This window comes from Phalaenopsis equestris, unplaced genomic scaffold, assembly GCF_001263595.1.
Source record: "Phalaenopsis equestris unplaced genomic scaffold, ASM126359v1 Scaffold000776, whole genome shotgun sequence".
NCBI lineage: Eukaryota > Viridiplantae > Streptophyta > Magnoliopsida > Asparagales > Orchidaceae > Phalaenopsis > Phalaenopsis equestris.
In genome coordinates this window covers 6,796-31,995 of record NW_018165216.1, presented here as the reverse complement: position 1 = coordinate 31,995, position 25,200 = coordinate 6,796, and the positions used below count along the sequence as shown (strand labels likewise).

Below are 25,200 nucleotides of genomic sequence, written 5' to 3'. Positions count from 1 at the left end.
TTCGTGTATTTGATGTGTGTATGTGACGAAAAAGGTCGTGACGATGTTTTCCTAAGGCTTGAAGTCCTATTTGGAACATTTTCCTCGAATCTTCGCAAAATAGCCCATAACCGCTCGTTCATAAGACGATGGTCTTGTGCCAAAGATGCTAGACATCAAAGGAAAATAGGAATTGGCTGGAATTTCTAGAAAGGTGAGTCCCAATTCTAGTTTTCTAAGATAGTCGATTAGGAATTTCTAGAGCTAGAATCTAGGCTCTAAGGAGGAGAAGACAAGACCTCACAAAAATGAGGTCAACAGGTTGTTTGGCCGTTAACCTAGCCTACTTGTCAAGTACCTCAATTGTGTTACCTCCTCCTTATCAAAAGACTGAAGAAGCTTATATGACTCGTGAGACTAATGATTTCCTTTATTTATTTTGCTGCAATTTTTATGTTGGACCTTGTTTATTTGTTATCGACCATTTCATGAACCAAAGAATCTTAACCAGAAAATTACATTAAAAGAAAATGATTTAAATAAAGTAAAAATTGAGAAATAATGATTGATTCAAGCTTATTTATTTACGGGCTAAATTGTGCCTAGATACCATACCAAATATGTTCATGATGGTGAACAAAAAGTTTCCAAAAAATAAACTGTAAATTATACTAAGAGCTCACCTGGTTTCTTGTAAACGGAAAACATGTTTTAGAGGTGATGTCACTTTGAGTGTGAAAATGAAATCATCATTTTTTTAAGGAGATTTGAGGATGTTTGTGGAGTTAATTTATGTTGTTATCTAAAGATAACTAACAAAATGATGGATTTAACAAACAAGTTGAACTCTGAAGGATGTGTCCGAAATACACAATTGGTTCCCTTTAAACAAATATCCATGATAGGCTGAATAATCTTTAATCTGGTGGGAAGTATTGCATTGTGTCCTAATGGAAGAGAAGTCTCGGTCTTTAGTATACATGTCTTTGAGGATTCATGGCCCAATAATTCAGTTTGTAAAGTGCTAAGAAGGACACCTCTCCCACTAAGAGCATCTGCCACCTGATTTTGAGCACCAGATTTGTGTTTCAACACAAAGATGAACTTCTGGAGGAATAGAACTCCACCGTGCAAGCATGATTCACTTTTTTTTACGAATTGAGGAGTTTTAAGGCTTGATGATCCCTACACAATACAAAATCCTTGTGAAGCAAGTAGTGTTCCCTCTGTTTGAGGGCCCGAACAACTGCATGTGGTTCCTATTTGTAAATATACCACTTTTGTCTAGTGGAGCTGAGTTTTTCGCGAAAAAATGTTGTGGGATGGCCATCTTGAGTGAGTACAACCCCTATTCCAATCATTGATGCATCAGTATCAACTTGGAAAGGTTTATCAAAAGTCTTGAAGAGCCAGTACCAGAGCTGTAGTGACGACATCTTTTATGATTTCAAAACTATGTTGTTGTTCGCTGCTCCGACTAAAATTTTTGGATTTCAAATAATATGTTACGCAGGGGTGGGGGGGGGCAGCATAATGATTCTAAACCCTGCTAACCATGAATAAATCAATGATAAAAGTTTTGTGGAAACTACCAACTTCAAATAGAGGTAGGCGTCAACTATTCTTGAATTACAAAAACTCTTAATTCTTGTTACCATTATAATAAGGCCAAAAAATGGACATTTGAAGCAACAAACTCACATTTTGGAACGTTTAGAAAAAGCTATAAGTTCTTAGAACTTAAAATATTTGGGATAAATTATGTTTTTGATCCTTGAATGAAGAGCTGGAGACAAGTATATCGTTGAAGTAAGCCAAACAAAAGACTCGTAGAAATATTTTTAATACCTCATTCATAAGCCACATGAAGGTACTAGGTGCATTACATAAGTCAAAAGGCATAATCTTCCACTCGTACAATCTTCTCGTGTTTTGAAGGACATTTTTCATTCATCTCCCAGATGAATCTATTTTTAATGATATCCACTCCTTAAGTCCAGTTTGGAAAATATTTGGCTCTGACAAGTATATCTAGCATGTCTTCCAATCTTGGTATTGAAAATCTATGCTTGATAGTAATTTTATTGATGGATCGACTGTCAACACACATTTGCCAACTATCGTCTCTTTTTGGAACTAAGAACGTATGTGATGCACAAGGATTTGAGCTATGTAGGATTAACTCTTTAGCCAATAAGTCATCAATCATACCTTGTAAAAATTGATGTTCTTTTGGGCTTATTCGGTAGTGTGTTAGGTTAGGTAAGAAAGCATTGTGTACAAAGTCAATTTGGTATTGAATCATTCGGAGATGAGGTAGTCCCGTGGGTAATTCATTCGGTCTGATATCTTGAAATTGCTGTCACAGCTGCTGGAGTTTTGGTGGAATGCTCTTTGAAGTTGAGCCTTTATTGGTTCTGCCATCACCATAGCCAAGGAATGGAAGTCTCTTGGAATTCTTATGGAAGTATTGGACCTGAAACTGTTGATAAAGTTTTATTGCTTTTGGAAGGTTTTATAGAATTAGTAGAAGTTGGCAGCAACTTCAACTTCTTTCCCTTCCATTTAAATGAAGAAATATTCATCTAACAATCATAAATCGCTCCCATATCACATTGCCAAGGTCTACCAAGTATAAGATGGTAAACATCAATGTACTTGACATCATAAAGTACTTCGCAAATAAAATGTTTCCTAGTAGACAAATTAATATGATACAGTTCTGAGACAAGTACGTTGATTTCTTTCTTAACCTAACTTATTTTATATTGTTGACGATCTTTTGTAGTTTTAAGTTGTAATGCTTGTATAACATGTCGAGAAATTACATTCTCGGCGCATCCACTATTAATTAGCAAATCACAAAACTTACCGTTAATAGTACATCTAACATGTCGAGAAATTACATTCTCGGCGCATCCACCATTAATTGTTAGAAATATAGCATGCCATTGGGAAGCCATGGACTGTCGAGGCGCTAGAAGCAACTTTTCGATAATGCGTACAAGGGCCTCTCCTTCATCTCCAACATCCTCTTCAATTTCTACTTCACCCACATTTGATGCATTGTCTTGCAGTTCATCATGAACTTCTCCTTCCATGAGCTGAATTTATTGTCGTCTTGGACATTCATTCGATTTATGTCCAGTTTGCAAATGTTGAAAGCATTTTAAATTGAAAGGCTTGGAGTATGGATTTTTTTTCACCTACATTTTACCCTTAATGGAAATCTTCTCGCTTGGCTTTGGAATGGATTTAGGTGTTGATTGGGATTTTGAAGAGAGCTTGACGTAAGTGTTGGATTAACAGTGTGATTATCATATTCATACTGTTCAAAGGCTATTGATGCGGGCGTACCTGCTACAGGACTCCCGAACCGAAATGCAGGGGCTCCTGCGGTGGAAATTTTGGATCGGCAGGCTTCTCCCTTCCTCTGGATTGGACTCCTGACACAAGCAAGCACTTCCTCGAGCTAGTCAACCCAACTTCTCACGGGATTTATCACCTAACTGATGTGGAGGCGAACCCTTTGTTACCTTAGGTCTATATATGTTGTTTTCATCATGTCAAAATAAATTTTTATGTGTATTTCTGTTTAGGACAGCTGTTGGCTTCTAGTGTTTACTTGCTAGGGCTATATCCGAAGGCGAGAAGGTGCTCCGACGATAACTCGTTTGAGGTGGTGATCGTCTCGCAAGGCTTGAATGATTCTCGGACTATAGTTCTATCCCGTAAAGATATTTATCTTTGATTTCTCTTCTTCCACAATCTTTCTTTCACCTTTGCCCTCACATATTTGTTGTTACAACTAGAAAACAGCCCCTCTTGTTTTTCTTGCAGCCTGCAATTCCCTGCCACCTCATTCCCCCTACCCTTACCTTTTCAGCCTTCCTTACAGCCGCCCCAACATGTCGCCGCCCTTAGTGAACTCCCACACAACCACCTAACCTGTCGTCCAACCACCGGACTGTCCTACAACCCCCACTCCTCTTGCTGCCGCCACCTTCCCACCTCTCTTTTGGCTTCCCCTGTTCTGTCCAAGCGCAGATCAACCATCCCCTAGCTACCTCTCGACCCCTCAAACACCACCTTCAAACCTTATCTAGCGGAGTATTTGTGTTTGTGTCTTTGTTTTTTCCATTTTAGTTGATTGTCTATGACTGCCTATTTAAATTTAAGCAACAATATCATAGTTTTATTGTGGTTTGGGTTAACTTCGTTATTAATTCTCTTCATGATGAATACTCTTTATGTTCGTATTGAGCAGCAGTTCGGCTTTGTATGCCAGATTCACTGCTTATGACAATGACCAAACAAAATTCAATTCTAATTTATCTTGAGTGATATCATTAAGGTCATCGATGTATCTGACGACTAATTGACTTTTGGACTCATTTAAATTATTTATGGCATTAAGTGGGTAGAATTCTTCAGTGTATGTGATGATAGATTTGGAGCCTTGGTAATAATGTTGATATTGAGATTATAAGATTTGTTCGTAATGTCCTTGTAGAAGTTGCTTCATCCTAAACCAACTGGGATTTGCTCCTTTGCATTCTTTTTTTTGCAACTGGGATTTGCTCCATATATTCAAAGGAAGTTTCCACCGACTGTTCCCAATCTAGATAATATTCAATGTGCAAGTGACCATCAATGAAGGGAATATCAAGTTTCACATGAACCTCACCATAATTTCTGATGCGAGGTCCAATCTGTCTATAAGTGGAGGTCTCGCCTAGATTTTCTTTGTCTTCTTCAGATTCATATATATTGAAATGCCGCCTCAAATCTGCATCATGCTCTAGTTCATGATTGCTTGTTGATCTAAGAAGTGGCATCTATGAACTTTAGTTCCAGCAATATAATTATGGAATGCCGGTTTGGTTGCCGAGCTTTATATGTTGAGCATTTGAATTTCTCTTCGCATCTCCCTAGAAAAATCAGAAAAATTCAGAGCCAGATCTTCGATTCGCTTCACTAGGTTATCTTGCATTCTCCAATGGGATTCTAGACTATAAGCACTGTGGACAACTGGGTGTTTGCTGCCTTCAGCCATCACTACCCAAGGTAGAGTGCTCTAATACAAATATGGCGTATCACCAGCTCAAGGTAAATAAGGAAAAGAAAAACCGAAGAGTTGCAATAGCAAAAAAAGTTTTCATTTAACTTTTCTTAATCATTATTGCATATATTTATATGCCTTTTTTATGGACCACTAATAATAGAATATGGAAATATCAGAGCAAAACGAGTTTGCATAACAGAAATATAACAACTGTAACCATATATAGTTATATAGACACACACACACAAACACACATACAAGTGGTGGTATATATCCCTATAAAAACCTGAATCAATAAGTTTTGCTCTACTGATTTGCATACTTATCTTATTATCCTTCAAATGTTTGATCGTCGCTTAGGACATGTTTGGGATCAATTTTATTTTTTAAAACATGTTTGTTTAGGGACTGTTTGGGATCACTTTCATTTTATTTATTTATCTTGTTCAACTTTGTTTTGATTTGAGCAAAAACTTATTTGATAAGTTTGCTTAAGCGTTGATTGTTTTTTAAAACACTCAAAAATCCTAAATTTTTTTTTGAGTATTTTCAAAAATATATTTATTTATTTTAGAAATAAAAATAAAAATATATTAATAACATATTAAACAAATATGTTTTTAAAGACAGACAAATACTAATAAAAACCAAAAACAAAATCGAACCCAACCAAGCCTTTGGTATTATTTTTTGCATGATTTTTTTACTCTTAAATATAAATCAACATGGTTTTAAACACTCAAAATAACCATGAGATGTTCCCGAGTGTTTTTGATAACAATCATTACCACCAAATGCACTCTATTTTAAATCAAAACAAGATTAAAATAAAATAAAAATTAGGAAAAAAACATAAGTGATAAAGAAAAGCAAACTCTCAATATCTTAATCAGGTATAACTACCTTTTCACTGTTATTCTTTTTTAATTGTGATTTCCTTTTATGCTTATGAATTTTTGTTTTCGGAAGTTAAGTTAGTGATGTTAACCGGATTTGCTGCAGGTTCTTCTTCTGTGATTCTTAGTCGAAAATTTGTAGAGCACATCATATTGGGTACCGACAACTTACCCAGAGCCCTTCTTATGTACTATACGAACTCACCATCATCTCACAAGAACTACCTCCAGACCGTTCTCTGCAACTCACCAGAATTCAGTAGAACCATTGTCAATGATCATCTCCACTATTTAAGATCAGGCCCACCTTCAAAACAAGATTTAAATCTTCTATTATTGGAAGATTTGAATAACATGACACTTAGTGGTGCTGCCTTTGGTTCAAATTTTTATAGAGATGATCCAGTCCTCGACCAAATCGATAAGAAGGTTCTAAATCGTGGTCCCAGGATGACTGTTCCAGGAGGCTGGTGTTTAGATAGAGGTAATAGTGATCCATGTAGAGTTTGGGGAAACCCTGATGCTCTAATTCCTGGTCCTGGAGCCACAAGGCTTGCAAGGAACGTTGTAAAACTGCTTACTAATGAGAGCTTCCAATCTCGTCGATGTGCATGGGATTAATACAAGGTACAAGGTACTTATTCGTAACCAGTAAAAATTTTGGTATGCTTTTTCTTGTTTTATTACATCTGTTGATCAGTTCATATCATATTTATAACTTTAGCAATCTGCAATTTATTGCTGCTGTGGTCATCATATAATCTTATCCCAGCTTGATTGTCTACAAGAGCTGTTACACTTTTTTGCTTGTCGATTACCATTCTGTTTCAATATGTGGCAACAGAATAATACCAAATCATCAAAAGTTGCCAATACCATGAACATACTTTAATTAAAATGATTGCAGCGATAAACATAAGCTTAACTCTGAAATTTGTAACATCAGACTACAGAAGCATCGGTAAATATACAAGTTGTAAACCTGAAGGAGTAAAGAAAGTAATACATTCAGTTCCTCACTCAAACTTTTTCTCTTTACTGTAGTTTGCTTTCTTTCCTTAGCTTTATTCCATGGTATCCAAGTCATGAAAGCTCGACAGCGTCTCTTGCTTCATTCTATCAAACCTTCATCCTTCCTCTTATCTACCTACCCTTCTTCTCTATCAGACTAACGCAGTGGAATTCACATTGATTCTTAAGAAAGGAGACATCAACAACCCACTTCAACTCATGTTTCGTATATCCAACATCAAGAACATTTTCAGAACCAACTTACTCTAGAAAATTACAACATTTGGTCGAGCGTTGAATGTCCAGCAGGACTATCACCCAATAACTTTCAAACATTAAAACCAAGACAAATGTAATTGCTACAACTAGAACACCCCTAGATTTTGAAAAGTCTTTCTTTATATATTAAATGAGCTTCCATCTAACTATCATGCTTACAAAATGGCCATTATTACCAACATTTAACATAAAAATCTTGATGGCAATTACTCACCACTTTCTGGTAAAAGGATTAATCAGGTGATGAAAACCAGTAGCAAACTCGTCAAAATACAAACGTTGAACTCCTAGACAACTTCTGTATTGCTTTATGAGCCTTGTAATTTATTCTATTAACTTTGATATTAACAGACGTATGTTTTGATGTTCTGATGGTGGTGCTCTAGACGTGCAAGATAACTACTTATATAGACTGAACGTTGCCTAGCTCAATTTGGTCTAGATTTTAATATGGAAGAATCCAAGATAGATTAGGATGAATGATTTGGAGCTCTCGATATAATCTTTTGGTAATACACATTTAGAAGTATCTTAGAGGCCTTTTTTTTTTCTGCGTTGCTTGATTTGCTCAAAATTTAATATGTTTACCTAATTTGCTTTCTAGATTTTTTAATGAAGGATAATAAACATAAATTATATTTCCATAAATTTATCATATTGATTAAATTACTTAATAATATAATGATATTTAATTAGAGTAATTGTAAGTTGTAAATCTATTTTATTTAGATAACAATAAATTTATCATAATTAATTAAATTTTACTAATAATATAATGATATTTTAATGGGTAACTATTGTAGTAAATCTATTTTATTTAGCGTACTTATAAGTTTTAAGATAATTTTCTGATTGTTGATCTCACTTTTTATCAACTTATAATTTAACTCAAATATTTGAAAGAAATTTGAAATAAAGTACACTGAAAGATAAATCAAGTAGAATTAACTTCATTCAGATCGTAAAGTTAGATTGAAAGGCAGCTCGATGAGGGAATGTTTTGAAATTATCTTTTTTATGTTTCAAAATTATCATTTTCTCTACAGGTCATTGTAGTATTTGAATTTTCATTTTGAGCACATTTGGTTCATTATCAATGTATGAATAACATGAAATAAATTTCGGCTGTCAACAGGTCATTGTAGTATTTGAATTTTCATTTTGAGCTACATTTGGTTCATTATCAATGTATGAATGACATGAAATAAATTTCGGCTGTCATTAGATAATTTTGCACATGAAATTTTGCGTAGTGAGCTTTTATGCATGAAAATTCGTCCCACAAAATTTTTAACGGAAGGTTGTTTTGCAAAACAAACTCCGTTCGTGTGTTCGGAGCACCAAACCTTTCAAAGGAATCCCTTGTAATTTTATGGTCTCATCTAGCCTATGATATTTGGACGTTAATTAAGATAATTTGGATGAAAATTACGATTTTGCACTTGAAATGAATTCAAATCAACTCCAAACTTAAAATATAATCCAATTGATGCTGAAAACATCAATTTGACCAATTACAAGTTTGAGTTCCACTTTGGATCTGTTTGACCAATTACAAGTTTGAGTTCTACTTAGGCCAGCCCGAACCCAATGTACCACAAACCTAGCCTGACCTATACTAACCCAACTTGACTTAGACTGACCTTAGCCCAACTTAACTCGACCTGGCTTGACTCTAGCCCAACCTAACCCAACCCTTACCCAACCTAGTTCGAGCCCACGCTAGTCGGACCCTAGCCGAACCTAGCCCGACCTAGCCCGACAAGCCCGCCCTAGCCTAACCCTAGCCCAGCCTAGCTTGAATCTAACCTGACCTAGCCTCACCCTAGCCTAACCCCACCCAAACCCGAGCCTAATCCTAACATATGTTTCACGTGGTCTTTATTTAATGCATGTCATGTTTCATGTATACTTTTTTCAATGTTGTGTATATTTTGTGTAAAAAACAAAATAATTAAAACTAGATGAAGAGATGAACCTCTCATATGTAGGTTCTTTTTGTGAATATTTTAATAGAATTGATCATTTGTAAGCTTATTTAGTTCAAAGTCTTTTAAAATAACTTAAAATTAACTTACAAACTATTTAAATACTTTAAATAACTTCAAACTAATTTGATAATGATTTAAAATAATTCAAAATAATTTAAAACCAATTTAAAACTAATTTAAAATTAAATTACAAAATAATTTAAATTAACTTAAAAATAAAAAAAAAAGTTAATTTAAAATTATTTTAGAAACACTTAAAAACTATTAAAAATAACTTAAGAACAATTTCAAAGTAACTTAAAATATTCCAAGATAACTTACGAATAATAATAATCTTCTTTCAATAATTTAACAATAATTTTAAAAAAATAATTTTAAAAATAATTTTAAAAATAATTTAAAATCTTTAAAAATATTTTAACATAATTTAAACCAAACTCTTTAAATACCTAAACCACACATTATAAACACATAAACTAGGTAACTTGGTCACTCAACGTAAATAACCAAAATTAACTTCAAACACTAAAACTAAATAACCTAAAGATAATTAAACTATTTAAACTAATTAATTTAAAGTAAACTAATTAACTTAAGATAATTTGAATGTTTAAATTAATCAAATTAAGATAACTAAGTCACTTAAATCAAAATAACTTTTAAGAGTTAAACTTCTAAAATAAAATTTTTAAAACAAGAAATCCAAAATCCTTAAAACATTTAAGCTTTAAAAGAAATTGTATCATGTAAGCTTGCGAGTGATGTAAAACTTCAAACATGGAGAATCAAACTTACGGAAAAAACTAAATGGAGGACATCAACCTAGAAAATCAAAATGCAAAACTTTAAACTTAGAAGAGCTTTGATTTTCACCATGGCCGACAATTATGAATCAAAACAAATCAATCACAAATTAAGTATCAAACCCAAAAAAAAAAAATAGTAGCTCTAAATCATGCAAACCAAATCTAGGTAGATCAATCTCGAAACCCTGGTTAACCAAAATAGAAATAAATTCGATTATCACACATACCCTAGATTAGTCCAATTTAGAAGCCTAGGTTAGTTTACTAAGTACCCACAACTAATACTAAGGACTAAACAATCTTACCCTCATAAATTGTGTAGGTGCCTTAGGATGAAGTAACTCATGATTACTAGCAATGCATCACTAACTACTTTCAACTTAGAAACACTCCATTTGTCACTACAATGGTGCTAAGTGGAGATTTCTGATTATAAGAATGGTTTCTAGTTGAATCATACCAATGCACCTGGGACGATGGAAAACCAATGACAGCTTGACCGGGGGCGTAAGTCTCAAATATTAGATTAGTCCACCACCCCATTTTGGCTCCTTATAGAGTTTAGGCTTTTAACCTTTATCTAGAAATTTTTCTTACCCAACTGAATTCCTTAGTTTAGGATTCCTCCCAACTCAAGCAATTTAATATCAATCTACCGAACTTGTTTCCCCCGATTTAGACCGTAAAACTCGACCTTCTCAATCAATCAAACCCATCCAAACCATTTTAAATCCTTTGATTTAATCATGAACTTGACTAAAAACTTATCCAATCAGCATCAATTCTAAAGTCTTTTGGGTAAACCTTTCCCATGGGATGGTCAAATACTTTTTCTGAGACTTTTCATGACACACCATCATTGACTTGTAAGTTCCGTCCTTTTGAGCATAATTTTTTCCAAAATTCTAAGCATAGATACATTCGTCTCATTTGAAATCCCAACTTTATTTGTCTCATTTGAAATCCTAAATTTGAAAGTCTAGCCTTAATATCTGAGTAACATAAGTCAATTTCTTAATCCAGTGTTTTCTCTAAAGGTCTTAGCTTTCGAGATGTAATTAACTATGAGGTTTTGCCCTTATAGGGATACTGGAACCCTAAAATAATATAAACCTTATTTTATACCCATAAGGTAGGGGGAAAATCGTTGGTTCATGCAGACAAATAAATCTTAAGGATTTATATCATTTAGTGATTATATTCATTTTAGGTAATATTTCTTCTCTCGGTATACATTATTCTTTAACTGTCATATCTGATTATTTAGAAATTTTCATGAGATCTTTGGTAGAAAGACAAAAATTAAAAAAAATCCACCACTTATATATACGGGTTTTTATATAAGTTTTAATTTTTTTTTGAAGATTAATCAATATATTTAAAAATTGCTAAAAATATGATAAAACGTATATTTTTGCAAAATCTCGTATCAACCACAGAATTTTGATTTCCTTTTTGTTCCATTGGATTTACTCGACTTTTCTTATATACAATTTCATAAGTTACAGTTACATGGCATACATTTTATTATAATTAAATGTATTATGATTTCTTAAAATATTATAAGACTTTAATAATCCAAGTTGGCTAGCTGTTCTACATTCTTGAAACATTTTTAACTTTTCCATTTGACTAGCCATATTTCTAATATTTTTTTTTTAATATAAATCAAAATTTATAAATATTATATTCTTATTTGATAAACTTTAGAGTATTCACTTTACTATAAACTATTTAAAAATATATTTTTCTTAGAAATAAAATTCCATTTTCCTCAGATAAATGCCTATGTGGAACTTAAAAGATGTCAAAATTTTGATGATAAAGCAAGATTTCTATTCGAAGTGCCTTAACATCTTTTCAACCTCAATCTTTTTGGCTAATAATGCGCTCAATCGAGCAGACTTTCTCAAGTTCTTGATTTTGTATTCTTGCTTTAAGCATTTCTTTATACTCATTTTATTTATTTATTTATTTTTTTTAAATCCTTATTTTTTGGTGAAATATGTTTTAAACATTTTAGATTAAGTTTCCCACATTTAAATTTTTTTATCCATAAAATTTGAAGCAAATCATTTTGTTTTAGTGTTTATTCATGTTTAAAATAATATCATATTTACATATTTTAATATAAGTAATAATTTTCTTTTAAATTAGTGAGTAAATTTTCAACTTAAAGTTATAATAATATTATTTACATAAATTAAAATGTTAATACATTCTATTGTGAATAAATTTTCCATTCTATTTGCAAATTGTGAGGTGATTAACTATATTTTGTAATTTCATTGCAAGATAATTTGATCGTGTATAATCTATAAAAAGCTAATTTTTTTACTCTCATTTGATTTAATAAAATTATGATTGTAATTTGATTGGATCTTACATGCATGTGGAAGAGAGCGTGGAAGAGCAATTATGATTTAACTATCATATGTTTGAATAAATGAGGGTTGTTAGACAAAACCTTGTCTAGTATATTGTTTGCCCACGAGTCTGTTAGCAACAGATGTTATGGTGGTGGAGCCACGTAAAAAACTGTTAAAACTTTTTCATTGTTTGCACTAGCGATAACTTATTATTTACTTGGAAGTTCTTAGAAGCCATCTGCTGCGGTGCGGCAATGTGCCGTGGTTTGAGTCGTTTGTAACATGCAACGAGGGCGCCTTTTATTAAACGTGCATGATAATCCACACCACATTGGTTGAGGGGCCTTTCCGCATTACTTGGTTTGCTATGACTCCCGTGCCCCCCTTCACCCGCTTGGCCTCGTCCCACATTCGCTCTTGCCTAAGGTTTTCTTTTTTCCTCTTTTTCTTCGTTTATCGACACCTGTGGAAAAATTATTACGACTCCGCATGCAGAGCTGCTTGCGGGGTTCAATCTTGCGCTGACACATAGAAGACCGCCACACCTACCTTGCGGGGTTCAATCTTGCGCTGACACATAGAAGAACGACACACCTACATAAAAAAAAAGAAAAAAAAAATGAAAATGCACGACCCGGCTTGACCGATGCGTTACAGTGCTTAAGCTTTTGCATTATTTATCCTTGCCATGGTGTTATATGAATATTCCCTCGCGTTATTTTGAATAACACATCAATAACACATGAATCACATCAATAACACATGAATAATCAATAACACATGAATAATACATCAATAACAAATTAAATAACACATGAATAACATGAAAAATATTCAGAACAACGCGAGAAAATATTCCTAAACCCTCAATAAATAACACATGAATAACTCAGAAAATATTCAGAATAACGCGAGAGAATACTCCTATGACACAGAATATTCTTAAACTCTCAATAACTCACCAATAACACATGAATAACACATCAATAAGACATGAATTATGCGAAAATATAACACGGATTGAATAACACATTAAATAAAACATAAATAACGTGAGGGAATATTCAAAAACTCTCAATAACACATCAATAACACATGAATAACATGAAAAATATTCAGAATAATGCGGGGGAATACTCCTAAACCCTCTATAACACACTAATAACACATGAATAACATGAAAAATATTCAGAATAATGCGGGGGAATACTCCTAAACCCTCTATAACACACTAATAACAAATAGATAACGTGAAAAATATTCAGAATAATGCGGGGGAATATTCTTATGCGATGAAATATTTCTATAACGCATCGGTCGGGTCGGGTCGCGCGTGCTTGACTTTCCACGTGAGCGCGAGATTGGACTCCGCGAGATGCATTGCATATGGAGTCTTGATGTAATAATTTTTCACACTTGTGATGAGGGTTTTTTAGCGTTTGCTTCCTTCTTCCTCGGTTTCTTCTAACTTTCATCTATTTTGGATGGATTTGCTTTGTGAGGCATATGGTTTAGGCAAAAATTTTATTTTTTTGGGTTTTTTACATACATAACACTGGTGACAATCTTTTTTCTCTATTTTTTGGTGGCTACAACTCTCTGCTTGCTTTGTGCTTTGCGATTTCAGTTGGGTACTGGTATGTTTGGTTTGTGAATTTGTCATGTTGGTTTTGATTTTTTTGGTTGTTGGCATCAATTTTTAATGTCACGTATGCAAGATGTTCATTTGAACAACTTAGGATGACTTGATGTCCATTTATTCAATCTTGAAGCTCAAGATATCCATCTGGATCTCATGGTATGTGTCATGAGCATGAAATTTGGATCGATATCATTTTTTGCCCTACCTAGGTAAATTCACCACGGGATGGGGTTGAATCTAGCTCGAGACATGTTTAACACTCGTCTTAATGTGTAGAAACCTTACCCCATCAATCCAGACTAATTTATGGCCAACTGGAGTTACAAGGCTCGTCCGTGGGCACTATCAGGTGAGATATAGGGTTTCAAATCACTTTGCGTTAACCATAGATGACCACCATTTCAAGGGGTTATTCCGGTGTTACGTAGCATCTGTGGCCCTTCCTCGATGGCTAGAGATCATTTCCCATCTATTTAGGACTTTTTGAGGCAAGGAGAACTCGTTTGGGACCTCTGCCACGCTCCGAGCACCTAACCTTAATTTTAGCCTAGTGTGACCATGCTAGTTCTAGCATAGTCACAAAAAAATGAGCCATTTTTGTGCTTAAGATAGATATCATGACGTAATTATGCCAATAGTGTGGCTTAGCCACACCAGGACACTAGCGTGACCAAGCTAGTTTTGAGCATGGTCACGTCAGCCTTCAAAAATGAGGGCTTAAGTCCTTTTGGCATGGCGTGACCACACCTAGTTTGGGCGTGTTCAAGCCAAGCCAACAGCTTCTTATGAGATTGATGTAGATGTTCTTGGTGAAGGAGCGAAGAAATACCTGTTATTTCCCTTGTTCAAGGATTCTTATCGCATTCGTGACGACTTGAGTAATTCGTGAAATAACGCAGATGGGACACCTTTTTCTCAAAGCCCTTCTATGATGCTTTTGCTTGAGTCTCCCATTGGGAGCGATCCTACTGGGTCCCCTAACGACGATATTCAAGAGATATCTTCCTCCAAGGGTAGCTAAGCTTACATTTCATGAAAAGGGGAAGAAGATCATTGACCCGATCCATAATTACACAATTATTTAAATTAAAAAATATGGTCAAAAGCTTGACCCAATTTATATTTAGCAGTTAGTGTGTAAAAATAAATATTATATAAAGATGATAAAAAGAGTTTACATACTAGGGGTACTACGCAAGTATACACATCGTTTTAAATAATATAGAATTTTCCTTAAAAATTTTAGTATTGATCCCACGGGGAAAGCCAAAACTCTTGTAAAATTGACTTTAAAAAAACTTATTTTTTAATTATAGAAAACTTATATAGTAAATGATGGCAAGCTCTTGTGTAATATCTAATCCTACAGAATGAAAGGAATGCTAAGTATGCTAAGCAAATGCAAAATGTAAATGCAAGACAATATAAAAAAGTTTTAAAATACAAAGTTACTACTACTATAAACTAATATTGTATGAGGAGTTCAAATTTGTATAAAACATCATTCCCCTTGCAATGAGTTTATAATTACTGTAGGAAAATAATTTTTAAAAAATAACTAAGGTATTGTGCCAGATAGGAGCAATTCTATTCTTTACTCTCTGTCAAGTGCATAAAGAACGTTGGGTAATCCAGAGTTTGGTCTCTAAACTCGTAGTTAGGCTGGGAAGATAGAAACTTTCACTCTAGAGTTTCCACTTCCTCTCATGTGAGGGCCAACATCTTGTTTTAGTTTCTAAGCATCTTGACCAAATTGAGGATTTTAATCTATCACCCTAAAATCTTTAATTTTACGGCCATCAAAATTTATTTTCCTATTTATTTGCACTTAACCTCAAGGATTACATTCTCATCCATGAGGTTAAATGTTATTCTTACTATGTTGGAACATAGTCTATTTCAGCTCACTATGTTTTACAACAAATTTTAACAAATCAATTGGCGAGATTGACAAGTAAATGAAGCATAGAGTTTGACTCATCATAATTTATGAAATTTTAAAAGCAATTCTACTAAACTACATTCCTACACATAATTATTCCTCTTTGTAGGGAGAAAGATAAAAGAAACTACTTAGACTTATGGGGAAGAAACGACAACACATGAATTTATATATAAATAAAAGTTTACAAGACAGTAAAATAAACAAAGTACACAACTTATCTTAACTTTCCCAAGCAATCGTTCAAGTTCCTTTGAATCACTCACTCTTCTTACAATTCACTCCAAACTTTCTTTGAATCTATAGTGAAGAAGATATCTCTCTTCTCTTCTTCTCCTCCAAATCCAAAGTAAGCCTCCAAGACTTTGTCCTCTCTAGGGAGAATCCACTTCTCCACAAAAGACTCCATTTTCCTCCTCCAAAGGTCTCCCTTTTGAATCTCTAGAAGTCTCTTTAAATAGATCTCTCAAAACCCCCAAGAGTTTCTTCAAGCTCCTATTCAAAATTTGTCCAAATTCAATTGATCTTCTAGATAACCGTCTCTGTCACTTAGGCGCCAAATCAACTTTAGATTTTTTTGTTCATCTCCAATTTGCTCCATTTTTGTTCGATTTGCTCCATTTACTCCATTTAGTGTACCTACAACCAAAAATATCAAAAATATCATTTGTTAAAGCACAATATCATTAAAAATAAGCATTAATATACAAAAAAATATGAGAGAACTCTACTAGTAAAGGTAAACTAATTCTATACAAAATAAAAGCTAAAAAAATGTAATTAAGTCTCTTTCTTTAAAATGATTTTAGTGAAGGCAATTTTTAATTAGGCATCTCCTCAAGTTTCTCCTCACTTTCACGTATACTTTTCTTTTATATCTTTCTTTTTTTATCTTTTTACTTTTAGGATCATTTTCAATCTATTCTTTTCATTTTCTTAGTGAGAATTACTATATCTGAATCAACCTTTAATGATTTTGAATGTCACTATCCTCCTCTTACATTTAAAAACTCATCACATTTTTTTACTTTGATACTTTGCATTAGTTTTCAAAAATAATTTTTCATAGAGTCTCAATTCCTTAAAGTATAGATCTAAGATCCTCAGTATTTTAATAAGACAATTTCTTTTCACTTTAAATAATAAAATTATATTCCTATTATTTTTTTCTTGATACCTTAATTCTTAGAACCAACCTTTATCACAAAAATTTACAAGTCTTACCACAACATCTATAGAATAAAAAAAATACAACTCTCTGAAAATAACTCCACATACCTCATGTTAATTTAAAAAAATATTTTCTTTGAATATAGTTTCTTAAGGACAAACAAAATTATGTTTTTCAAAAGTTTTTTTTTCCCTCCCCCAGAATTTATTTTTTCTTAATAGATTAAAACATTTATAATTGAAAAGATAAAAGCAGGTTGAAAATTTTAAAAATGATTTTTATAAAAAAGGGTTTAACATGAAAATATGTTAGTACAGGAAGCAGGTATACAATAGCAGTAGAGCCTAATTAACATGTATATAACAAAAAGAAATTGCTAAGGACATGAGTTTTTCTAAACATTACAACATGTACAACAATAATAGTATAGTAAAAGAAGCAGTAGTGCAAAAACACAGACAACAAGCAGTATAAGCAACAAACAGTAATAAATCAAAATTACAACAAGTTCACAACAATAATTTCTACACTAAAGAGTTCAAGACATCTAACAATATAAATAAATACAACAAAACAAACAACAAACAACACAAAGATACTAATCCTCTTCATCATCTTCTTTCGCCTCCTCATCAATCTCCTCCTCTACTTCCATATAGTCCTTTGGGTGATAATCCGGAAATGGAGGACTGGGTGGAAACTAAACATTATAATCTCGTTGCAGAAAACTCACAAGAGATGTATTGAAACTCATGTATTGAAACTCATATCATAGTTATTGAAACTCATATCATAGTTATGTTTGAGTTTCAAGTATCCTTGGACATGATCAATCTTATAATTAATATCAGTCACTTTGCCCCAAAGATATATTATATCACGTGTCAAAGCCTGATAATCACTACGAAGATCTTCTAGAGTGGTAGAAGATTGAGCAGTAGTAAGGGAAGTAGATGGTATGGAGGTAGAGGTTGAAGGAATATCTGAACCTCCTCCCCTAGACCTCATTCCAACGTGTAGCTCATATACTTGAATGTTGGTTCTACTAGTTGGTTTAAGAGGTTGCATCTGTTCTTCCCAACTCTCATATCTTACTCTTGATTGCTTACATAAAGTAAAAATTAGGGCAGGGAAACCTAATCCTCTAGTAGACTCACATCTAGAGGAAATATTCTGATAAATTATAGATCTAATATTTATAGTATTCATCTATTGAATGTAGAAATTCAAAGATGCTCTCTCTTTGGTCATCCCACTAAGATGGTTAGTTGGAAGAAGTCGTGCATAAATTAAATAGTGACATGTCTTGGAGGGTGCATTTAACATTGAGGTAGACAAGTTTACTTTATGATTGTTCTTAATTTTCCAAACTCTTCTTCCATCAGTCAGAAATGCTATTACCTCATCCAACTGCGATTCAGTAGGCTCAAATGAAGAATACTCACAGTTCATAACATTTGGTAACTGGAATAGAGCATTGATGCACTCAGGAGTAACTTCCACTCTTCTTCCTCGAACATAAACTTGATCATCAGAAGCTTCAGGGAAATTGGCATAAAATTCCCGGACAATAGAAATTACTACTGCTGCGGTGAAGTAACAAAAACTTTCCCAATGTCAGACTATAATTAAGCTTTCAACTGCTCCCCTAAAATTGGGAAAAGCCCTCTCCCGAATCAACTTTTTATTCACAAAAAGATCAGTGTATCTAAATTGAGCCTTCATATTGAAAAATTTTCTCGAATCGAACTCAAATCTTTATTTTTCTTGCTTCGTTTTAGGAGTCATAATCTATAAAAAAAAATTTCAAAAAATTCCACATAAATTCCAATAATATTCTTAAACTCCAAACAATAATTTTCTAAGCTAAGAAACTTTCTACAATGGATTCATCACTTATTTCTTCCAAAAAATCCAAAATTTCGGCACATGAGCAATGTGAGAAGAATCCATGGTGAATATAAAAAAAATTTGCATTAAAGTGAAGCTCATACCTTGAGGAGATTAAATCTAAAGTTTTAAAGTCAAGAAATCGCTCCAAAAACCAAGTTTTGGGAAGCCATAGGAAGCCCCCACACTATTTTTAGCGAATATAAAAAAAATTTGCATTAAAGTGAAGCTCATATCTTGAGGAGATTAAATCTAAAGTTTTAAAGTAAAAAAAAAACTCCAAAAACCAAGTTTTGAGAAGCCATAGAAAGCCCCCACACTATTTTTAGCAACATCTAGGAAGAAGACGGTGGTCGTTTGGGTAAAAATAAGGTTTTAATTTAGATTTTAGGTTCAGCTAAACCAACGCTTAGGTGCGAAACTGGCGCCTAAGTGCCAAGCTCTCGGGCTTCTGGCGCCTAAGCACCAGATTTTAGCACCTAGGCGCCAGTTAAGGTTTTAATTTAGATTTTAGGTTCAGCTAAACCAGCCCTTAGGTGCGAAACTGACGCCTAAGTGTCAAGCTCTCGGGCTTCTGGCGCCTAAGCGCCAGATTTCAGCACCTAGGCGCCAGTGCCCATATTTTGATTTTTTGTTTTTTTTATCAATTTCACAACGAGCACTGCACACTTAGGCACTATGAACTCTAGTAAGCCAAATTCAACATATTTAAACAACTTCAAACACCTAATTTTCACAAAACATAAACAATCTCTTATATTTAAATATAAATCCAATCCCCATACAAAGACTAATATACAACACTCACAAACTTTAAACACAAATTCTAAAATCAATCACACACTCTTAAGCATTCAAACACTCTAAATACTAGAAAGCCTACAAACACACCACAAAGCTAATGCTCAACAACACATAACATTTTCAAACACACATCACAACAGCAAGTACGTATAGAAGCTACTACAAAAAATCCACTACAAATTGTCATCAACCTCACTATCCACTCTCTAATATCTCTAAGCAATTGATGCACATACAAGTTATAGAAGTGATAGTTCGGGAAGTCCTTGAAATCTTCATTGATCCATCAATTCTTCTTGTACATCTGAACCTGTGCATCATGGACTACGTCAGTATGATCCGACTGTTATTTCATTTGCTAATCCAGATGATCGAATTGATCAGTGATGTTACTGATTGTGTTATGAATCACTGATATCTCCTTCTTTATATTCCCCACTGCCTCTAAGATACTTGCCAAACTATCAGCTCGTCAAGATGCTGATGATGTGGAAGGGCGTGAAGACTGATCCATATAAGAACATCCTCCATGCGTCGCATAAAGATCAATGTTGTCACCCCTTAGATAGGCTGGTCCATGGGCTTTCAAGGAAAAAGTATCTTTTCCCAACTTTCATAAGGGACATGGACTTGACTAGAAAGTGAGAAAATAAATACAGGGTGTCCAAGCGTAGTCATATATCCATTTAGTGCAACTCCAATGATAGATCTAAACATAAGTGCCCCCACATCAATATGTCTTCCCATCTGAGTACAATAATTGAGGATTGCAGTTTCCTTCGTTCCTTCCTTGATGTTTGTTTCTTCCTTGATGTTTGTGGTAGGAAGTAATTTGGCAGAAATGAAGAAGTGTGAAGGCATAGATGATGAATTTAATCTTGCAGCAGGAAAACTAACCTTGGAATCACTTCTAAATTTCCGACGTTCATTGCTGTCTGTCAGGAATCTGAAGATCTCAGTCAAATTTTTTCCAGTCAGAGTAAAGATAGCAAATCCGTAAATTGGCACGCCATCCAATAAGAGAAACTCATTGATTCTTGAAGGTACTAACTTCCTTTGAACATAATAAACCAGTCCATGATTTAATCCATGAATATTTGCATCGAACTCCTTCACAACAAAGATCACGACAGGGGTAGTGCTGTAGCAAAACACTTTACAAATCTGTGCGATAATTGCCTTGATCTGCCCTCTAGGCACGATGAATCCTCTTTCCTTTTATCAATTTCTACTTCACCAAAGTCTTATGATGAAGTCTCTGCGCTTCTTTGCTTATGAACTTCTTATGATCAAGGACTCTAAGAGTTGGAATTGAAAAAGCATTGAAATCCATGATTCTTGAAATCCGATGCGACCTCAAGACTTCAATCACTCCCAAATCTTCTAAAATGGTGAAGAACGAAATCAATTGAAGGTTTTGGGGGTTTATAATGGTGAAAAGCGTCAGAAAAACTGAAAAACTGATCTATTTCGTGATTCAGTAATAGTGGCAACAGATTTGGGTGCCTAGGCGGCCTAGGCGCCAGATTTGGGCGCCTAGGCGGCCTAGGCGCCAGATTTGGGCGCCAAGACGCTAGTGCACAATTATACACTGCTTTGCCATATGTTTAAATACACGTATTAACCTCCCCTAGGTCATGAATTATATTGTTTTAAGTAGTAGCAACATCTGTGCGACCCTCAAACTCAATTAAGTAAATACGCACAAACAAATCTAAACCAACTAAACTCATTTCATTCTAATAGCTATGGGTTGCCTCCCACAAACCGCTTGGTTTAAAATTGTCAGCCTGACGTACCCACATCTTACTCAGGTTGACCCAACATTAATATTTCATTAGATATATATCTATTTCCATTAAAGTAAGATTTCAACCTATGTTTATTCACTTTGAAAATTTTATCATTTTCGGATCCTAGATATCCACGACACTATAAGGATAAACTTTAATCACAATGAATGACCCCATCCACCTAGACTTCAGTTTCCCAGGAAGTAATTTCAATCTTGATTTGTATAGTAAAACTTCTTATCCATATTCTAAATTCTTTATTAAAATTTTCTGATCATGCCATAATTTTAGATTTTTCTTATAAATCTTTACATTCTCATAAGATTCGTTTTTGATTTCCTCAAGCTCGTTCAATTGCAATACTCATCTCTCACCAGCATCTTTGAAGTTAAAGTTAGATTCTTTGATAGCCCAATAGACTTTATGCTCCAATTCTACTAGTAAGTGACAAGCCTTCCCAAATATGAGTTTATATGGGGTTATTCCTATAGAAGTTTTATATGTCATCCTATAAGCCCATAACACTCCATCTAGTCTATCAGACCAATTTATTCTATTAGGACTTATAGTTTTCTCCAAAAAATTTTTTATTTCTCAGTTTGATAATTCTGCTAGACCGCTGGACTAAGGATTATAAATAGTGGCAATTCTATGTCTAATACAATATTTTTTAACTATTTTTTCAATCTTCTTATTCCTGAAATGACTTCTCCCATATGTCATTATTACTCTCAGCATCCCAAATCTACTAAAAATTTTTCTCTTTAAAAATTTGGCAACACTTCGAGCATCATAGCGAGGTAAAGTTATAGCTTTTATCCACCTTGAAACATAATCCACATCAACCAAGATGTATATATTTCTGAAAGATGGTATAAAATGGTTCCACGAAGTCTAAACCCCAAACATCAAAAATTTCAAACTCTAAAGTAACATTGAGGGGTATTTCATTTCTTCAAAAGTATTGCTTACCCGATGATATCGAACACATGTTTTTATATAAGTATTAACATCTCTAAATATTGTAAGCCAATAAAATTCAGATTAAGTAATTTTATGTGCACTTTTATCAATCCCAAAATCAGAATCATGACATTTCTGAATATTTTGTTGAGTTTCTATCATAAGTACACATCTTCTAATAATTTTATCCTTACATTATTTATATAGATATGAGTCATCTCAGAAGTAAGATCTTGTATAATGCCTAAACTTCATTTGTTGCGGGTATGTCAAACCATAGGGTAAAATGTGACTAACTATGTTCGCATACCACGGAACACGTCATTCAATTACAGTATATAATTTTTCATCTGGAAAATATTTATTAATTTCATTTCCAATGTAATTCAAATTTTCATGTTTCGGCCTAGATAGATGATCAACAATCTGATTATCCATTCCCTTCCTATCTACTACCTCAAAATCAAATTCTTGCATCAAAAGGACCCACCTAATTAACATTGGTTTTGTATCCTTCTTCAACATCAGATATTTAATAGCAGAATGATTTGTATGCACTATACATTTAGTTCCAATAAGATAAGACCTAAATTTATCAATGGCTTATACTATTGTTAATAACTCTTTTTTTGTAGTATTATAATTAATTTGAGCCCCATTAAGAGTTTTACTAACATAATATATTACTTTGAAACATAATATATTACTTTGAAAATTTTATCATATTTTTGTCCCAGAACAACCCCAATAACATAATCACTCGCATCACACATCAACTCAAATGGTTTCCCCCAATTGGGTAAAAAAATAATAGGAGCGGTGATTAATTTTTCTTTTAATAACTCAAAGACATTTAGGCGTTCCTGATTAAAAACAAATAAGACATCTTTTTTTAAAAGTTGGCATAGAGGCTTAGTAATTTTTGAAAAATCTTTTATGTATCGCTTGTAGAAACCAACATGTCCTAAGAAACTCCTAATTCCTTTCACTGTAGTAGAAGGAGGTAGTTTAGCAATAACATGAATTTTCATTGGACTATTTTAAAAATTTTATATCTAAGTACAATTTCTCCTTCAATCCTAAATTAGTACTTCTTCTAATTGAGAACTAAATTTGTCTCTTCGCAATGTTTTAGTACTTTTTCTAAATAATTTAAGCATGATTCAAATGAATTACCAAACACCAAAAAGTTTTCTAAAAGAAAATTATATTTCTTTCTCATCTAAATCACAGAAAATGGACATTATACATCTTTGAAAAGTTGCAAGTGCATTACATAATCTAAAGGGCATCTGTATAAAATCAAAAGTCCAGTAAGGACTCTGAATGTGGTCTTTTCTTGATCCTTAGAAGCTATAGGAATTTGGTGTTAACTGGCATATTCATCTTAAAAGCAGAAATATCTGTGCCTCGCTAGTCTGTTTAACATTTGATCCAAGAAAACTAAAGGAAAATGATCTTTCATAGTGGTAAGATTTAATTTTCTATAATCAATGTAGATTCACCACCCAGTGACTTCTCGAGTAGGAATTAATTCATTCTTTTCATTAGCATATACAGTCACTCCCCCTTTCTTAGGAACATATAAGATAGGACTAACCCAAGCACTATCCAAAATAGGATGAATAATTTCAACATTTAACCACTTTATTATTTTTAACTTAACAGCTTCTTTTATTATAGGGTTCAGTCTTCTTTGAGGATCATTCTTTAGCATATAATTCTCTTCCATTAAAATTTGATGCATACAAATTGAAAGATTGATTTCTTTAATACCAGCTATCTTCCATCCAAAAACTTTCTTATAATTCTTTAAAATTTTCATTAATTTATGTTCTTTATCTTCAGTCAGGTATGATGATATTATAATAGGTAATGTAGATGGGTTTCATAGAAAATCAGACTTTAAATGCATAGGTAGAACTTTCATCTCTAGTTCTGGCGGTTTTTCCATTGAATGACTAAAAGATTTGTTGTTTTCACTCATGTCCAACAACTCAAAATTTTCCTGAACATGATTGGTATTCTCATTAATCTTTTCATCTTTCATATCAGTATCTTCTTCAATCTCAATTTTTTGTTGTTCCAATTTATTTTATTATATTCCTTGAAATGGCTACTAAGTTGATTGATAAGTTCTATTCTAAAGCATTCATCCTCTCTTCCCTTTGCTGGATATTTCATTACTTTTGATATTAAATATTACTTCCTAATCATTGACTCTTATGATTAACTCACTTTTTTGCACATCTGTCATAGTTCTTTTAGTAACAAGAAAATGTCTCCCTAAAATGAGTGAGATTTCTTCATCTTCCTCCAAATCTAATACAATGAAATCAACAAGAAAGATAAATTTACCCATTTTTTACTAACACATCTTCTATAATCCCCTTCAGGTAAGTAATCTTGCGGCTAACTAAAAAGTTACAAAGTAGGAAAATCTTTCCTTAGCCTAACCTTCGAAAAATAGATAGAGGCATAAGGTTAATGCTAGCCCCTAGATCACATAGAGCTTTCTCATAAAATTTGTCTCCTATTGCACAAGGAATAATAAAACTACCAGGGTCTTTTAGTTTTTGAGGAAGTCTCTTCTGAATTA

The 25,200-nt window shown here is 33.4% G+C and overlaps 1 protein-coding gene across 1 annotated transcript in view; it reads left to right on the top strand.

Moving 5' to 3' along the window:
* LOC110031138 (beta-glucuronosyltransferase GlcAT14A-like) overlaps positions 1-6,696 on the top strand; it is a 27,205-nt gene extending 20,509 nt beyond the window's left edge. Inside the window, exon 4 of the mRNA XM_020734203.1 lies at positions 6,047-6,696. Within this exon, the coding sequence (XP_020589862.1) occupies positions 6,047-6,561 (515 nt within the window). The 3' untranslated portion in view covers positions 6,562-6,696. The remainder of the gene's footprint in view (positions 1-6,046) is intronic.
* The last annotated feature ends 18,504 nt before the right edge of the window (positions 6,697-25,200 follow it).